The 16,278-nt window shown below is 37.4% G+C and overlaps 1 protein-coding gene across 3 annotated transcripts in view; it reads left to right on the forward strand.

Moving 5' to 3' along the window:
- epha8 (eph receptor A8) overlaps nucleotides 1-16,278 on the forward strand; it is a 77,838-nt gene that overhangs the window by 38,403 nt on the left and 23,157 nt on the right. For all 3 annotated transcript variants that reach the window (XM_079858275.1, XM_079858276.1, XM_079858277.1), the window contains exon 3: nucleotides 4,583-5,246. In XM_079858275.1, the coding sequence (XP_079714401.1) occupies nucleotides 4,583-5,246 (664 nt within the window). The remainder of the gene's footprint in view (nucleotides 1-4,582; nucleotides 5,247-16,278) is intronic.

The raw sequence follows: 16,278 nt of genomic DNA on the forward strand, positions 1-16,278 counted from the left end.
CATGAATTGCTTTATTAAAATTAAATTATTCAAATATAAATAAATGTGGAATATTATTTTAACTTATAATTATCATATTTTTATTCATTATTATTTTATTTAGCAATTCTTAAATAATAATGTGCTTATCTTTAGTTAATCTGTCAGTGAGTTGTCTCAATAAATTGAATAAAAGTTTCTAGCCCAAGCATATTTCCCATGTACAAGGTACGGAAATGATCTGAAACCATTAATCTGCATTAAAAAAAGAATAATACCTTTTATATCGATATGGAGATTATGGAGATTAGCTTAATTTACATAAAAAGTGTCTCAATTAAGATTAAAAAAATCTGATCTGAAGGATTTTCATTGTGGCTCATTGTTCCATCGCTTTGATCAATTTCAATCATTTTCTTCCACTGATCGTCTAATATGTGATGTGGCTAAAAACAAAACGCAGGCTTTTATCGGAAACCTCATGAAAGAACTAAGCGAATTACTTCCAGCCCTCGAGCCAACCTGAAAAGTGTTAGATTTTAACAGACTCTCTAATCTAATCATTAGTGCAAGGACAAATTAAATTTAACCGCTAAATACTCAAAGTGGGAGGCTGGCTACGGTGTGCGCTCCAATCCAACAGTTTAATTACCGCAACGGGCTTTTTGTAGTTTTCCCATGGGAAGCGTGGGCCGAGGTGAGGCCAGGGAAGCGAGGAAATCTGCTCCTTTGGAAGATTGTGAGGAGAGGCCAAGTTCACGGTGGCCAAGCTCAAGGCTCCTCTGAGGTCAGCGTTTTCCCTTTCAATTAGTCCGGCTGTGTCCGTAATGTATTCAGGAGGGGCGATCTGCTCAAGGCCAGCGGGAGCTCAATGCTATAGTGTACTATGTTTGCTATGACAGGCATAAACTTCTACTTTTCTGATCACTGTTTAGAAGTTCGAACTTTTTCTGCAGACAATGTGAGTGTTGCTTGTCTTAGAAAGTGCCTCTATTTTCATTTGAGATATAACTTAGTGTGCTGTGCTCCATGGATGACATTTTTGTAGGGCAAAACCCTGAAATGAGTTAGCATTTTAGCACTTTTAGCATTTTAGCAAATCGGTGGCTGCGTCTGAAATCGCATACTCTCTTGAGCATGTACTTATTTTGAACAAGTAATTACTTCACAACTGTTAAAAAGTATGTTTTATTTAGTTGGAATGTGTGTAGTATGAATGCAATCTGGATGTACATTCGCCATGTTGTCATAGTCATGTGACCAACCACAAATCTTCTCCCATGGCCTCATGGGATAGTAAAGTGTCCATCGTATGCACACTTCAGAATCTCATCGGAAGTAGTAGGTCATCAGGGTACTTTAATGAGTACTGTGAATTCGGACACACTTCTTTTGTCACATGTTTTTCAGCTACTATATACAGTAGTAGGGAAGTATGCGATTTTGGAAGCAGCCTGTTTAGCTTTTTACTAATGCTTTCTGACTTCAAAATTCATAAAAGTTGTGTTTATTTGCGAAGATTATCTCATGATGAACAAAACATTATAAGTACCCCATTGGGTTTTTGTCGAGGGGTGCTAACTTACGGGTTGGCCTACAAAAATACCTCATCACTGCAGCGCTCTATTGCTAGCGGTGTTGCTAGTTACAACCCATAAAATGTGCTTTTGCTTAGTGATGTCTTCCCCATTTGTAGAATCTGTTCTCTCAAAGACATTCCAGCCTTGTTTTCACATCTGTCCGCTGTTTATCTCGCTGTATATCATGTAAAAGTGCATAATAATATCCATAGAGGAGAAAATAGATGTGAGATTAGCCTTGAAGAGTAGCGAGCTAATAACAGAACATCCCAAGGCGCTCCACAAACTGCAAACCATCATTTTTCCATAACAACATAATGATAAGTGATGCTGTTATACTGCTATTACTACCAATAGCCACAAAGTGCACAGATGCAGATGTCAAATCCTGGCCACTAATTTGCAGACACAAACCTATGTACAAACCTAATGTGCATTTTTACATAACGGTGACAGTAACAAACCTGAAATTAGCTTAAAATGTTTGCATTTGTTCATTTGGCAGACGTTTTTATCTAAAGTGACTTGCATCGCAGTGTTATTTTAGTATTATTTGTATAGTATAATAGTATTTATTCATATTTTGAATGAGTTTTATTTTTATGTTTTTGTAATTTTATGTGCTAATGAGTTAATGAAAACTATTTTTAGTATTAGTTTTTGCCTTAATTTTACCGAACGATAACAACACTGCATTGCATTCCAGGTATACATTTGATCCATTTATGCATTTCCTGGGAATCAAATCCATGACCTTGGTGTTGCTAGAGCCATTACACTGTAAATGATGATGATAATAATAATAAATAAATGAAAAATCTGTGAAATGTATGGCAAAACCAGCACATCTGATCACCAGAACTTCACGATAAGAAAGAAAAAAAATCATCAACTGAAAATAAATAAATGTATAATACATTATTACACGTATTTTCACTGTAAATTATTAGATGACTTGGATTTTTTTTTTTTTCACTTCCAAAAACTGTAGATTTTTACAGTATTTTACTGAAAGTCCCATTAGATCTATTACAGTTCTTCACCATATAAAGTAAGGGAACTTATTGTTAACCACTATTGTTAACATACTATAGCATTTTTACAGTAATTTACCGCTAAAATAACGATATTTTTTACCGTTAGAGCTACTGGAAATGTGCATTAAGCTGGATGTATTTTTATTTAAATTGCTAGCTATAAGCATTTAGCTTACCTTTTGAACTTATCAGAAAACTGACCAAGACATCAATTTACACCAATACCAACTATAAAGTAGATTATAATATAATACATTCATTACAGGTTTCCCGCTCCAGATCCCTCCCGAGCATCATCATCTGTCCACTCTGTTTATCCGGCAGCCCTCCACTTTTAATTAGCAGTGAATAACCGCTGCTCGCTCACGGCGTGTGGCGTCAGTAAAGCCTGGCGTGAGCCGTGAGCTCGTGAGATGAAAGACCTGCTGTGTGTGGAGGCACGTAGCGGACCCTTCTCATGGGGCTGGAAACCAGTCGGGCTGGAGGTCTTTCACTCCGCAGATAGCCTTCAATTCACCTGATTTACTATTACATGAGAAGGATGAAAGAGAACAGCTAATTGCCCATAGACAGCGCCATCAGAAAACTCCTTTATGAACTGTCCATACACTCTCCTTTTCTGCGGTAAAGAGAGAAGAGGGTCTTTCGTTAAAGGGATAGTTCACCCAAAAATGAAAATCTGTCATCATTTACTCATCCTCATGTTGTTCCAAACCTGTATGAGTTTCTTTTTTTCTGTTGAACACAAAAGAAGACATTTTAAAGAATGTTGGTAACCAGACAATAGCCATTGATTTCCATATAAGGAAAATAAATACAATGAAAGTCAATGGCTGCCGTCAACTGTTTGGATACCAACATTCTTTAAATTCTCAACATAAGTAAAACAAACAGCCTTTGAAACAACTCATGGTGATGAAAGTTGTATAACATATTTCATCAGTGTTTCTAGAAGTCTTGAAGAACCCAAGATTTCAAATATTTAATATTAATGTTGGGGAGGCTACTTCATGCGTGGCAATCTCATGTATAATTACAAGCATTGACATAACCACTATATTTTGCATCTTCTTCTTAACCCCCCCAACCCCCCCCCCCCCCCCTTTATTTGTCCCTCTCTCTCTCTCAACTGCTATCACGCTACTGAAAACTGTACTCGAATTTGTAGCAACTTCTTTATTTTGCAATAGTTTTTTACCAGTTTGTTAGTTTTGGTGTTCTCTGGTTGTGGACGGCTTCATTCTCATTGATCAGCATTTCCATTTTTTGCTTCAGGCTCTTGATATGAATCTTTAAGTTCATTTGCAACTCATAATAAAATATTTATTCATGCCTGATTATTTGCATTGCATAAGAAACTGCTTAAACCGCACAAAAACCACCCATGAATAACGAGGGATACTGAACTTTATTAAGGAAAGGCAGGCCACATTCATCATGATATTAATCTTATGCACTGCAATGCATATGTAAACGTTTTAAAGAAGCTCTAATGCATATTGCTGTGAAAAGTGATATGCTGTTGAAGTAATACTGGACTGATTTATAAGAATCTTCACACTGTAAATATGTAAATCCATAAGTTAGATCTCTATCGCATTAAAGATGTGTTTGTAACAGCACATTTTGAGCGTGTAATCTCCTATTCTTAAAGGTGCACTTTTTTTCACTTTTTGCTGCCTTTTATTTTATTACTTTATTTTATTTTATTAGCTTAAATGTGTTTTTATGTGCTTATGTCTATGTGCCTTGAGCATTGCCTGAAAGCACTATATAAAGTAAACATACATGTTGTTGTTGTTGTTATGATTATCAGTAGTAATTTGGTCAGTTGCATGACACATCTGGTGTCTAAGGAAAAAAAACTAAGGAAAATGTAATAGTATTAATTCGTTTTTATGTAAAACTGTTTTAATTTGCGAAATCAATCTTTCAGATGTATCGATTTTCAATAATAACCCAGATTCCCCTTCTGTCTTCGCACAGTGGGATGCAATCAATGAAATGGACGAGTACTTCAGCCCCATCCACACGTACCAGGTGTGCAACGTGATGAGCCCGAGCCAGAACAACTGGCTCCGGACCAACTGGATCCAGCGTGACGGCGCCCGGCGGATCTACATCGAGGTGAAATTCACTCTGCGAGACTGCAACAGCATGCCAGGCGTTCTCGGCACCTGCAAGGAGACCTTTAACCTCTACTACTACGAGACCGACCGTGATGTTGGCACGACCATCTGGGAGAGTCAGTTTTCCAAGATCGACACCATCGCCGCCGACGAGAGTTTCACCAACGTGGACCTGGGGGTGAGGAGACTCAAGCTCAACACTGAAATCCGTGGCGTCGGGCCGCTCAGCAAGCGCGGCTTCTACTTGGCGTTTCAGGATATAGGAGCCTGCATCGCTGTGGTGTCCGTTCGAGTGTACTACAAACGCTGCACGGGAATGGCTCGCAACCTGGCCGTCTTCAGGGACGTGGTCACGGGGGCCGACTCGTCCTCGCTCGTGGAGGTCAGAGGTCAGTGTGTGGACCACGCCGAGGAGAGAGACACGCCAAAGATGTACTGCAGCGCTGAGGGCGAGTGGCTCGTTCCTATTGGACGGTGTGTGTGCAGCGCTGGGTTTGGGGAGCACAGAGACAACTGCATTGGTGAGTGACAATACCCTACATTTGAGTTGCGGTCTCACCATCTTCAAGCACATTTGAACATTTTCAGAACTGTATTTTTGCATTTCCAAGCCTGAAGAGTCCAGTCTAGTCCTGCATCCGAATATGCTTACTTTCATACTATATAGTAGGTGAAACTATGTGAGCCAAGTAGTATGTTTGAATTCATAATAGTCATAAAACGGCTGGGGAAAAGTACCCAGATGACCGTGAGTGTATATACTGGACACAGGAGTGGAGCTGTGAATGGTGGTTAAGTAGGTCACATGACTATGACAACATGACAATGTAGTACATCCAAATTTCATTCATACTACACACATCCATTCTATATAGAACATACTTTTTTAACAGTCACAAAGTGATCAAATTTAGTGCCTACTTTACATTATAAGATTTTGGATGAAGAATATGACGTTCTGGTCATTATATAGTGCCATCTTCAGATTAAGGCAATGAAAAAAATGATTTTTTTTGCCTCTTTTGTCATATGCTAGGCAAGAAAAATAATGATATTAATCATAATTCAGCAGCAGTTCTGAAAACAGAATGAATTTTGTGATGCAACTTAATGGGAATGTTTCCGCATGCTAACAGTAATGCTATAGATAATAAATATGGATGCTTGATATAATAATTAGTGATGGTTCACATTAGCTGAATAGACTGCTCCCTTAATTTGGAAGTAATGCTGAAAACAATGATTTTAGAGACACAACTTCTCGGGGAAGTTAATTGAGGTCATCTAGTGCGTTTATAGTGTTTTTTCATACTTAATATAGAATGCTTAATATTTAATGTTTTTAACATTAATAATATGTGTAACACTTTACAATAAGGTTTCATTTGTTAACATGAACTAACAATGAACAATACTTCTACAGCATTTATTAATCTTAGTTAATGTTAATTTCAACATTTACTAATATTAGTCAAACCAAAAGTTGTATTTGATAACATTATTAATGCACTGTGAACTAAAATGAACTAACAATGAACAACTGTATTTGTATTAACTAACATTAACAAAGATTAATAAATACTGTAACAAATGTATTTCTCATTGTTATACATGTTAGTTAATACATTAACTAATGTTAACTAATGAGACCTTATTGTAAAGTATTACCATAATACTTAATATAATTTTTTAGCTGTAAATATTTTAACAAGTGATGCTGAGTAGAGGATGGTTTCAGAGACACATTTTAATATTAATAATATTCATATTTTTAGTATTAAAGAATTCAATATTCTATTTTGCGAGGTCTTCACAACTTCTTGAAGGTTTTAGCATGCTGCATGATAGCAATCAAAACACTACTTTTATAACAAATATTTAAAAATAAATTTTAAGTTCAAAATGAAAAGTTGAAACTTTCTCTCTAGTTTTTCCATTTTCTCATTTCTCCAGTTCTCATTGCACTGTAATGTATAGTTCGCTGGACACAATGCTGTGGAATTGTTATTAATTCAATTTCCCTCGTGTTGCCAGAATCACAGCATTCTGTTTTGAACGTATTACTCAAACCATCACAAACTCACACTTTGTCAGGTGATTTTCTGCTCGATCTGTGGCTAATAGCACTCGTGGCAATCCATTTCCTTTTCCTCTCTCCTCTCTAAAGTGCCGCCGCCAGTCAGTAAAGGTTAAGTGTCTGAGCCGCAGAGTCAGGCTTTTGGTGTCTAAACTGGGTCGCTGTGCTAATTCTCTCGGTGAGCGCTCCTCCTCTAGTCACGCACATCTCAGGGACAAACCCGGCATGGCAAACTGGGCTGGGCTTGGACACTGCAAAAAAAAAAAAAAAAAAAACCACTCTTAAAGCCGTAGGCGCAGACCACGTGGAAGGATTGCATGCCGTCGCAATAGAAAATGTCAAAAGGATTCCCGTTTTCTTTGACTGAGATCCAAGCGATGGGCTCCTACTAGCATTTTAAGTGCCGATCAAAACAGAGCACTAGCTTCACGTCTCACTCACGTCAGCTCTGTTTTGGGTTTTCCAGTAGGCCTTCCAGTCCAGCGTGAAAATGTAGGGAAAACATCTATTTCAGAGGAGATGAGATAGTTCATGCTATCGGGATAGCAGGGAGCCTTGTCAAATCCACTCCATTTGGCAACTTGATTTAACCTACTTAGATTCAAGGGAGAGTGTCTTCCCCACATGTTCAGCCGCCGCTGTGGGCTTACTTATTCATGAGCGCTTGTAAACAGCCTTCCATGCAAAACAATTGTGTTTGGAAGGGCATGATGACGCTGTGCCGGGGTTAACAATCAGAAATACAGCGGGCTCTAAAGGTCTGAGGTCATATTGAAAATTAGGGATTTTAAAATGTGGAAAGAACCTAAGTTTTAGGATTTTGAAAAATGGATAACCATGAAATGGTATGATGTAAAATAAACAAGAAATATTTCAGATTTTGCAGTAAAATTGTGATTTGGTCACATTTTTGGATTTTCTCATTTTCTTGCTTTGAGCTGAAACTTTTTACTCAAAATGTTGTGCTGATGATATAATTTGTAATGGAAATATTACTGTACAAAGGTTTGGGGTCGGTAAGATTTTTTATTGCTTTTGAAAGAACTTGAAATCTCTTCTGTTCACTAAGGCTGTATTTATTTGATCAAAAGTACAGTAAAAACAGTAATATTGTGAAAATAGTATTACCACTTTAACTGTTTTCTATTTTAATATATTGTAAATATAATTTATTTCTGTGATCAAAGCTGAATTTTCAGCATCATTACTGCAGTCTTCAGTGTCACATGATCCTTAATCATTCTAATATTGCTGCTCAAGAAACAAAACATTTCTTATTAATAATGTTGAAAACTGTTTTTGCTGCTTGTTGAAATGGTGATTAAAATAAGTCAGGATTCTTTGATGAATAGAAAGTTCAATAGAACAGCATTTATTTGAAATAGAAATACATACTTTACTGTCACGTTTGATCAATTGCATCCTTGCTGAATAAAAGTATTAATTTATTTCTAAAAAACGTATTGATAGCAAACTTTTGAATCGTACTGTGTACAAAATATATTTTCTCTCTTTTTTTTATGTCCTGAAAGAATAATGCAGTGTTTGCAAAAGAATTGTATTAAAACTTTAGGTAAGTTAGACTCTGTTGCCACTTACCTAAAGCATTGTAATATATTGTGGCTCTGTTAGTTACCCAGCATGCACTGCGGCTGGGGTCAAATCAGAGTGAGTGTAAAAGTGTGTGGAATTCGTTATTCATTGTTGGTTGAAGCTATACATGTCACACTAAAATTGTGTTTTGGATGTTGCAATATGAAAATTCATTCAGCAGATTCCAAGTAAGAACGAATGTAACGGACGACCACTTTTCGAAGCAGCAGTTTAATGACGGGGGCATCCTTCATAAAGTCTTTTGAGATACACTGCCTTGTCTAACATTAACAATACGATGCAAAAATTGCGAGGGCACAAAACCAAGCTTAACAAGAATGCCGTACATTGTCCAAGACGAAGAATTCTTTATTCTGAAGGGCTCAGAGTTCAGAGTTGTTTATTGAAGTCTTTTGTTCGTCTGTGAGCTTTGTAAAAAGCTTACGAATCTGACTTCGTAACACTTTCTGACATTAGCTGATTTCAAAGCCAGTCAAAAGCTACTGTACATTGTTGAAGAGGCCATCTTTTCACAATCCCAGCCATCAATTTCCACTTTTCATGCTCTCACAGATTATAATTATAAACTCCTCCGAAGAATCTAGCGTGTGCTTGTGATTGTTAGCCTCGACACATCAGCAGCCCGCTGGCGACCGGTAAGGGGATTTCAGAATGCTTTAGTCTGTCACTCTTAGATAATGATATTTATTTTCTGACAGCGTACAATCGAACGGATAGGAAAGAATGAGCTGTAGAGTTTTAATAATCTTACATTAGATCATAAGCCTGAAAGCAGCCAATCAAATGTTTTTATTCCCCAAGCAGACAGATTCATTCTTGTCTCATAGACACTTAAAGTCCTCCAGCTGTGTGTTTGTTTCTCACTGACTTGAAGACACCTGACAAAAATATGATGCGATTTGAGAGATGTGACGAACTGGGTTTTCACACAAGTTAAGAATGCCATTTATTTGCACGACTTTGTTGTTCACTTTGCTGTATTATATCGCATGGTGAAAATGGATTGCGGGTGGTTAGCGAATAAGAAACAGTGTTAAATCTTCTGAAACTTCCCCAGCTAAAGTTGGATGAATTTTTCCTGTGCTGTAAGTAAATACTAGGTAATAGAGGAGGTCAGAATGACAAGTTTTACCTGAGATTTGTGGTCAAATATCAGTAGGGGGGGAATTATTTAGTTACAGACATGCAAACTTTGGGGACAAACATGTAAAAAGTGGCCGTTGGCCTATAATGCAACAAAGATTGCTAAAGTAAACAGATTTTACGATAACTCTTTATTTCGATGGTCCACTTTAGACATTCTAGGGACTATAAGTAACTTTGCAACTGCATGTTAACTAACTCTCATTGGAGTATTAGTACTTTCCAAGTACATGGCAATTTATTCTAGTAACCCGAACACTAATAGTCTACTTATACTCTAATGAGAATTAGTTGACATAGTTGGAAATTAATGAGAGTTAGTAGACATGTAGTTGCAAAGTAAAATGTCTAAAGTGGACTATCGAAGTATAACCGATTAGACTTATAGACTTCAAAAATAATATAATAATGCTGCCATATATTCCCCCCATATGAAAAGTGAGAATTGACATGTTGACCTCCAGTGGATAACTCAGGTAATATTAATCTATAGCATGCATGTTTTGTCTTTTTTTATTCATTGATGTTTTGTTTTGTTTTTTTACCAGAAAAAAATTATACATTTTTTAGCCGGGGGCCTGTGGTTTAGGTGACACAGAATGATCCAGCTGGTATTTGCACTAAAATATTGCATTGCATACTGTGTGGCACAACTGTTTAGATGCAAATCTATGAGATTTTTTTATAAAAAGTCAAGATATCTTAGTAAAGTTGCACACTTCTCATGACTCGTGTCTGTGCGTTTTCTGAAGGTAGGGAATTATAGGTGTTTTTTTTTTTTTTCCATTGAGGACACCATCTGTGTGTATGCAGTATAATAAGCCATATGTATTAGCAGGAAGATTTGTTGTCACAACACTAAAATAAGGAAAGAGCACTCATGTCAGTGCTGAACAGTCGTTTTATATTTCTATATATTTTATTATGCTGAGGATGAATGTGAAATGACAGAACCTGAGAAAACCAGAAAACCACTATGTGTCAACTAACTCTCATTATTAGTAGACTGTTAGGGTTCGGGTTAGTAGAATAAATTGACATGTAGTTGCTTATAGTCAGTAGAATGTCTAAAGTGGACTATCAAAATAAAGTGTTACCCATTTTTTGACATGTAAGTTTAGGGGACTGTAGTTTTATATGGAGGAACATCTTATCTAATAACAACCCAACAGTCTCTTTCTATTCTTGCACGTGTAATGTAAAAGTTACCTGGTTCTGGTTAATAAACATTGAGTATTTCTTTATGGATTGCATTACACTGCTTATACTTCCTTTGTAAGTGCATTACGTTAAACATGTTTTTTTCTTTGTTGACAGAAGATCTTAACTTGTACAGAACCTGGAACCTTCATACCTTCACAGTCTCCCAATGAGTGCTGTATGTCTGCTGGATCATCGTTAAAATCCCTCATTCTAGCAGTAATTTACTGTTTTATTTGAGCCACACTGCATGTCAAATAAAGCGAAACAATTGCAGCCAACAGCACATTGGTGGCCCTGATAACAAAAGCAGATACTGCGCCTGTAAATGGAAAGAATGAGGATTTGCGAGAGGGGGCGGAGTGGTAGGGTGGGCGACTAATTAGCCTTTTTTGTGTCTTAGCTGGGCGTGCATTGTGTACAGCATGAGGGTTTTCTGGCCAACATATTACACAGGGATTAAATGAGGAAACGGGGGGCTCCAGTGGACAATATTAAAGCCCTGCACGCAACGATGCCATTGTGGTGATGCCGTTTAATCTGTCAGACCACCATGCAGGCGGACGGAGGAATAGTGTTGGGGAAAGGGGCTTTGTCCCAAGAAAAGAAATGAATTTTATCTCAGCAAGACGGAGCTGGACCATGTCACTCAAAATACACCCCCACCCCTCCCCCTAAACCATCAATATTGGCACTTGCATCAGAAATAGTGAAAAACATCCTGTGTAATTACAAGCGGACAAACAAAAGCTACGTTCATTTATTTTATGCAACTGGCAACCATATTTTGTATTATAATTCTGTGGGTCTATAGATTCAAATGCATGTGTTTGCACATTTAATAACACTGGAAGGACGTGAATGACAGTGCGGTGTTGATAATATGGGGAAATTATTAAACGCATTACATAATCCTGATTTTTAGATTGTGATTTTCTTTCTTGCATGCTCTTTCTCAAAGTTAATTTCATTTGGAGGATGTGAATATACACAGCTGCCTCCCAGTTTGCACCCGAAAACTGAATGTCTTATCAGGCTATTTGCATTGCCATTGTTCTCATGCAACAAACGGGCTGTGTGATAAAAATCCACAAAGCCGCTGCATCACAGCAACTTCATAAGACAGATCAAGTCTGTGTAAGACTAAAGAACAAAAAAAGCACGCTCGACTTTTCTCTGGTAATTGGCGCGCACAAAACATTTCTTCATTTAGATGGCTCTTTTTTGTCAGCGGCACTGTAAATGCCTCGCTCCGCACTCTTCAATTAGACACGCTTAGATAGGTGACAGCAATTCAATCAAACAATTAGCAGCCATTTAATGCTCATTAACAGAGAGGCGTTTGTCTCATTTGATGTGGCTGCGCACTATTTCCAAAGAAAAGCACTGTTGGATTGTTGCCGTACGCAGATTATTGCACAATAGCAACATGAACACCTGTTGAACAATGAACTTTTACCCACCAGAATCTTAATGTGAAAACAAAGATGTTTTACATCTCTTGTGTACTTAACTATTGTTAAAAAAAATTGTTTCTATTACATTTCTTGGAATTTTATGGTATTTAATTTGTTTGGTCTATCTATCTATCTATCTATCTATCTATCTATCTATCTATCTATCTATCTATCTATCTATCTATCTATCTATCTATCTATCTATCTATCTATCTATCTATCTATCTATCTATCTATCTATCTATCTATCTATCTATCTATCTATCTATCTATCTATCTATCCTGTACAACACTATTATACTGCCTTGAAGAATAATAAATAAATACTTCAAAGTTTCTATAATATATCATCATTATTTATGCACTTTGTTTTTGCTTTACTTTCTTTTTAGTGTTTATCTTTTTTTGTGTCTCATATCTAGCAGGTTTCCTCAAGTCCATTTCCCTGGCAATTTTTTTATTGAATATAGACTGGTATTGAAAAATGACAACAAAGAAAATCTAGATTTTTTTGTTTTTGTTTGCGTGTGTGCAAAATAGGAGTATTTTCATTAGTGGTCCTACACTTTTGGACTTTGTCCAACAAATAAATGATAAGTAGCCTAATATCATGGCAAGATATGATAAAAGCAGTTTAAATCAACTGAGTGACTAGTTTTGGTTAGCCTATTGCACCAGAAATGGAGATAAATGGTCTTTACGCTCTGTGCCGACTGGGGCGGGATGTAATCATGGACTCGCTTTGCTACATAGCTTACGCACATCCGTAGTGGCTAAAATTAATGCCAGCCAAGTTTTTAATATCTGTTCTCAGGTCCCTTCCTCCGCCAGGATTTGTTAACGTGGTGCCATGTTTCATCTCTGCCTATTAGTGCATGTGAGAGACGTTTAAGAACATAATTAAAGTGGGACGCCCCTGTGGGAGCGTTCAGGTAGATTAAACGACTTCATTAGCTTTACGCAACAGCAAGTGTGTGATGTAGCCACTGGACAGAAGCACTGGTCCGAGATCCAGGGCTTTCCCGCTGGGAGTCGACTGTCAAACGTGTAGATGCTTCTCGTTAGCAAGAGTTTCAACGGCCTAACTAAATATTACTGGCTGGTGACTATCTTTTTTAAAACTTTTTAAGTTTGGACTAGTTTAACTGGTTTAATGTGGCAATCCGGGTCTGTTCACTAATAAAAAAAAAAGCTGTTGCCGGTCTTAATTGGTCTGATTTAATGGTTTTAAAGGGGTTTGGGGCACTTGTGAGCTAGTCTGGGGTGCGTTTCCCGAACAACGGCGTAACTCACCATAGTACGTACCATAGTACGATGGATCGTTAAAGAAATCAACTAGCTAGTCACGACTGTTTCCCGAAACCGTATTGTCGCAAAGTGGTCGTTCAACCACGTTGGTTTATGATGTCACGCACGTGTTGGAGTAATAACTTATTTTAATGAATCTGTTTGAGATCGAATTAGCGCTAGATGTTTTGCTGTAAATTACAGACATGGCATCTGAGGACTAACTTTCATTTTTCTCAGTTATTTTGCTTTATTTCCAGATTCAATCAGAGGCTCGTTCTTACATAGAGCACGTTCGCACATGCGCACTCTTCAAAAACGGTGCTTTAAATCTCTTGACAAACTAAAAGACGTAAATGATATTTGTATGTATTCTAAATAAAAGACACAGGTTGTACTGAATGTCAGCTTGCTTATTTTGCTCAAGATAAGGATTTATTAAGTCCACATGTCATGCAAATTAGAAACTATGCTTCTAACCACAGGTCGAGAGCTGTCGTTCCAACAAATTTGCGATGCTGTTTGCGAATGTTGGAAACACTGACTTGTTGATAACGACGGAACTTGCATACAAAGTTGGCTAACAATGCTTTTGGGAGACGCACCCCAGGATGGTTGACAAGTTGAAACTAGCTGAACACCAGCCAGACTGGGAGATCAGTTAGACTAGCTAAAATCAGATAAATCCAGCAAACCACCTTAGGCTGGTTTAGTTTTTAATAATAATAATAATAATTAATTACATTTATATAGCGCTTTTTCTAAGACCTCAAAGCGCTATACATAGATGGGGGAATCTCCTCAACCACCACCAATGTGCAGCATCCACTTGGATGATGCGACGGCAGCCATATTGCGCCAGAACGCCCACCACACACCAGCTTATTGGTGGAGAGGAGACAGTGGCAGGGTTACTGGCACAAGCTACGTAGATAAGATGGATTTTTTCCCCTGATAACCCAGCTTGACCAGTCAAAGCTAGTATCCAACAAAGCATGCCTTTAACTACACTGAAAAAGGGTTAGTTCTCCCAAAAAATGAAAATTGTCATCATTTACTCACCCTCAAGTTGTTCTAAAAACCTCTATGAAGTTCTTCTGTTGGACAATATTTTGAAGAATGTTGGTGACTAAACAGTTGCTGGTCACCATTGTCTCCCATAGAAAAAAATACTGTGGAAGTCAGTTTGGATACCAACATTCTTCAAGATATCTTCCTTAATGTTCAACAGCTTAAAGACATTCATAGAGGTTTGGAACAACTTGAGGATGAGTAAATGATGACAGAATCTTCATTTTTGGGTGAACTCTTGAAAAAAAAAAAGGTGTAGGATTTACTCAGAAACAATTTTCCATCAGAAGTTGCTAGATAATTTCACCAATAATCACAAAGAACCAGCATGAAATTAATCACGAAATAGTGAAGTAGACTGAAAAACTATTTTCTAGTAAAACATACACTCCAGTAATCAGTTTCGACTTTCAGTGTAGATTTTTAGCTCATCTCGCAGAAAGGATGTTAAAGCTGCAGAAATACTTTTTAAAGGAAGTTATAACTAATCATTTGTATTCTGTTTAATCATTTATTCGTTTCTTTATCCATATGAAGGTGCAGCCGAGCCTATCTGCGCAATCACTAAGATTCTCCAAGTCAATAAAGTCACCGGCCGCATTTCTCCTTCTACTGTTAATGATTCTTCAAGGTCGCCCCCAATTTAGACAAGTTGGTCTCCATCTATCAAGCACTTAGAAACAGGCACCACTTTTCTTGAGTAAATTGATCTGATAGCAATTACCCTCCTGCGCTTGGAAAGTTTAAGATGAGATCTTTGGAGGACACAGTCTAACCACAACTACAGACAATAAGATTAAGGGCCAAAATAGAAAACAGAAGCAAAATTGGATGCACGTCCAAACAAACCCACACACACATATATCTATATGTATATTAATGCAAGTATTTGAGAGTAAACTAGATACTAGGCTCCCCTGCCCTGTTCTTATAGCCACACTGTGTGGTTAATATCAGATTGCGAGCCACAAACAATTAACTCCTTACGGCCCTCTTATATATCCATTAAAAACCTCCCTCTGGGATAAACAGACATTTTTACACATGGCCGGTTTCAAATTAGGCTGCTTTCTTCAGACCAACGCAAGCCATTTTCACAAATTAAGATATGCTTGTGTGTCAAAGGTATATGGCTATTTTGTGCATAGGGGGGTTGAGTTTGTTGGCTTTATAACTCATCCGCTTCATCTTCTTTTAGCCTTGGGAGCAATTAAAGGATTAGTTCAATGAAAGTTTTTTTTCCCCCTCATTTAGCCCTATATTGTCCCAACCCCATATTATTTCCTTTTTTTAATCTGTGAAACACAAAAGGCGATGTTATGCAGAATGTCCGAGCTGCTGTTTTCCATTGAAGTGCTGCTGATTTATATTGTCAAGCTCAAAAAAGACGTATCATAGGGACGTTATTCACTGATAGTCAATATATTAATGTCTAATGTGCAGCAGCATAGCAGATAGCAGTACTTGTTCACGATGAAATGTAATCAGTGTTGTTTTAGTGTCATTGAGATACTATTGTAGTTTTCAAACTTGCAACATCATGATTGGTCACATGACATGCGAGAACCAATCATATATCAAACCTGGGACGACCTACAGTATATAATGATGCCATTTTTGATTCAAGTCATTTGGACTGCTTTTTAAAATACTTTTTCTGCAGTGTAAATCACTATTTACTTTTGTTGTTTGGGGGGGAAAGCA

This window comes from Squalius cephalus, assembly GCF_949319135.1.
Source record: "Squalius cephalus genome assembly, chromosome: 22".
NCBI classification, from domain to species: domain Eukaryota; kingdom Metazoa; phylum Chordata; class Actinopteri; order Cypriniformes; family Leuciscidae; genus Squalius; species Squalius cephalus.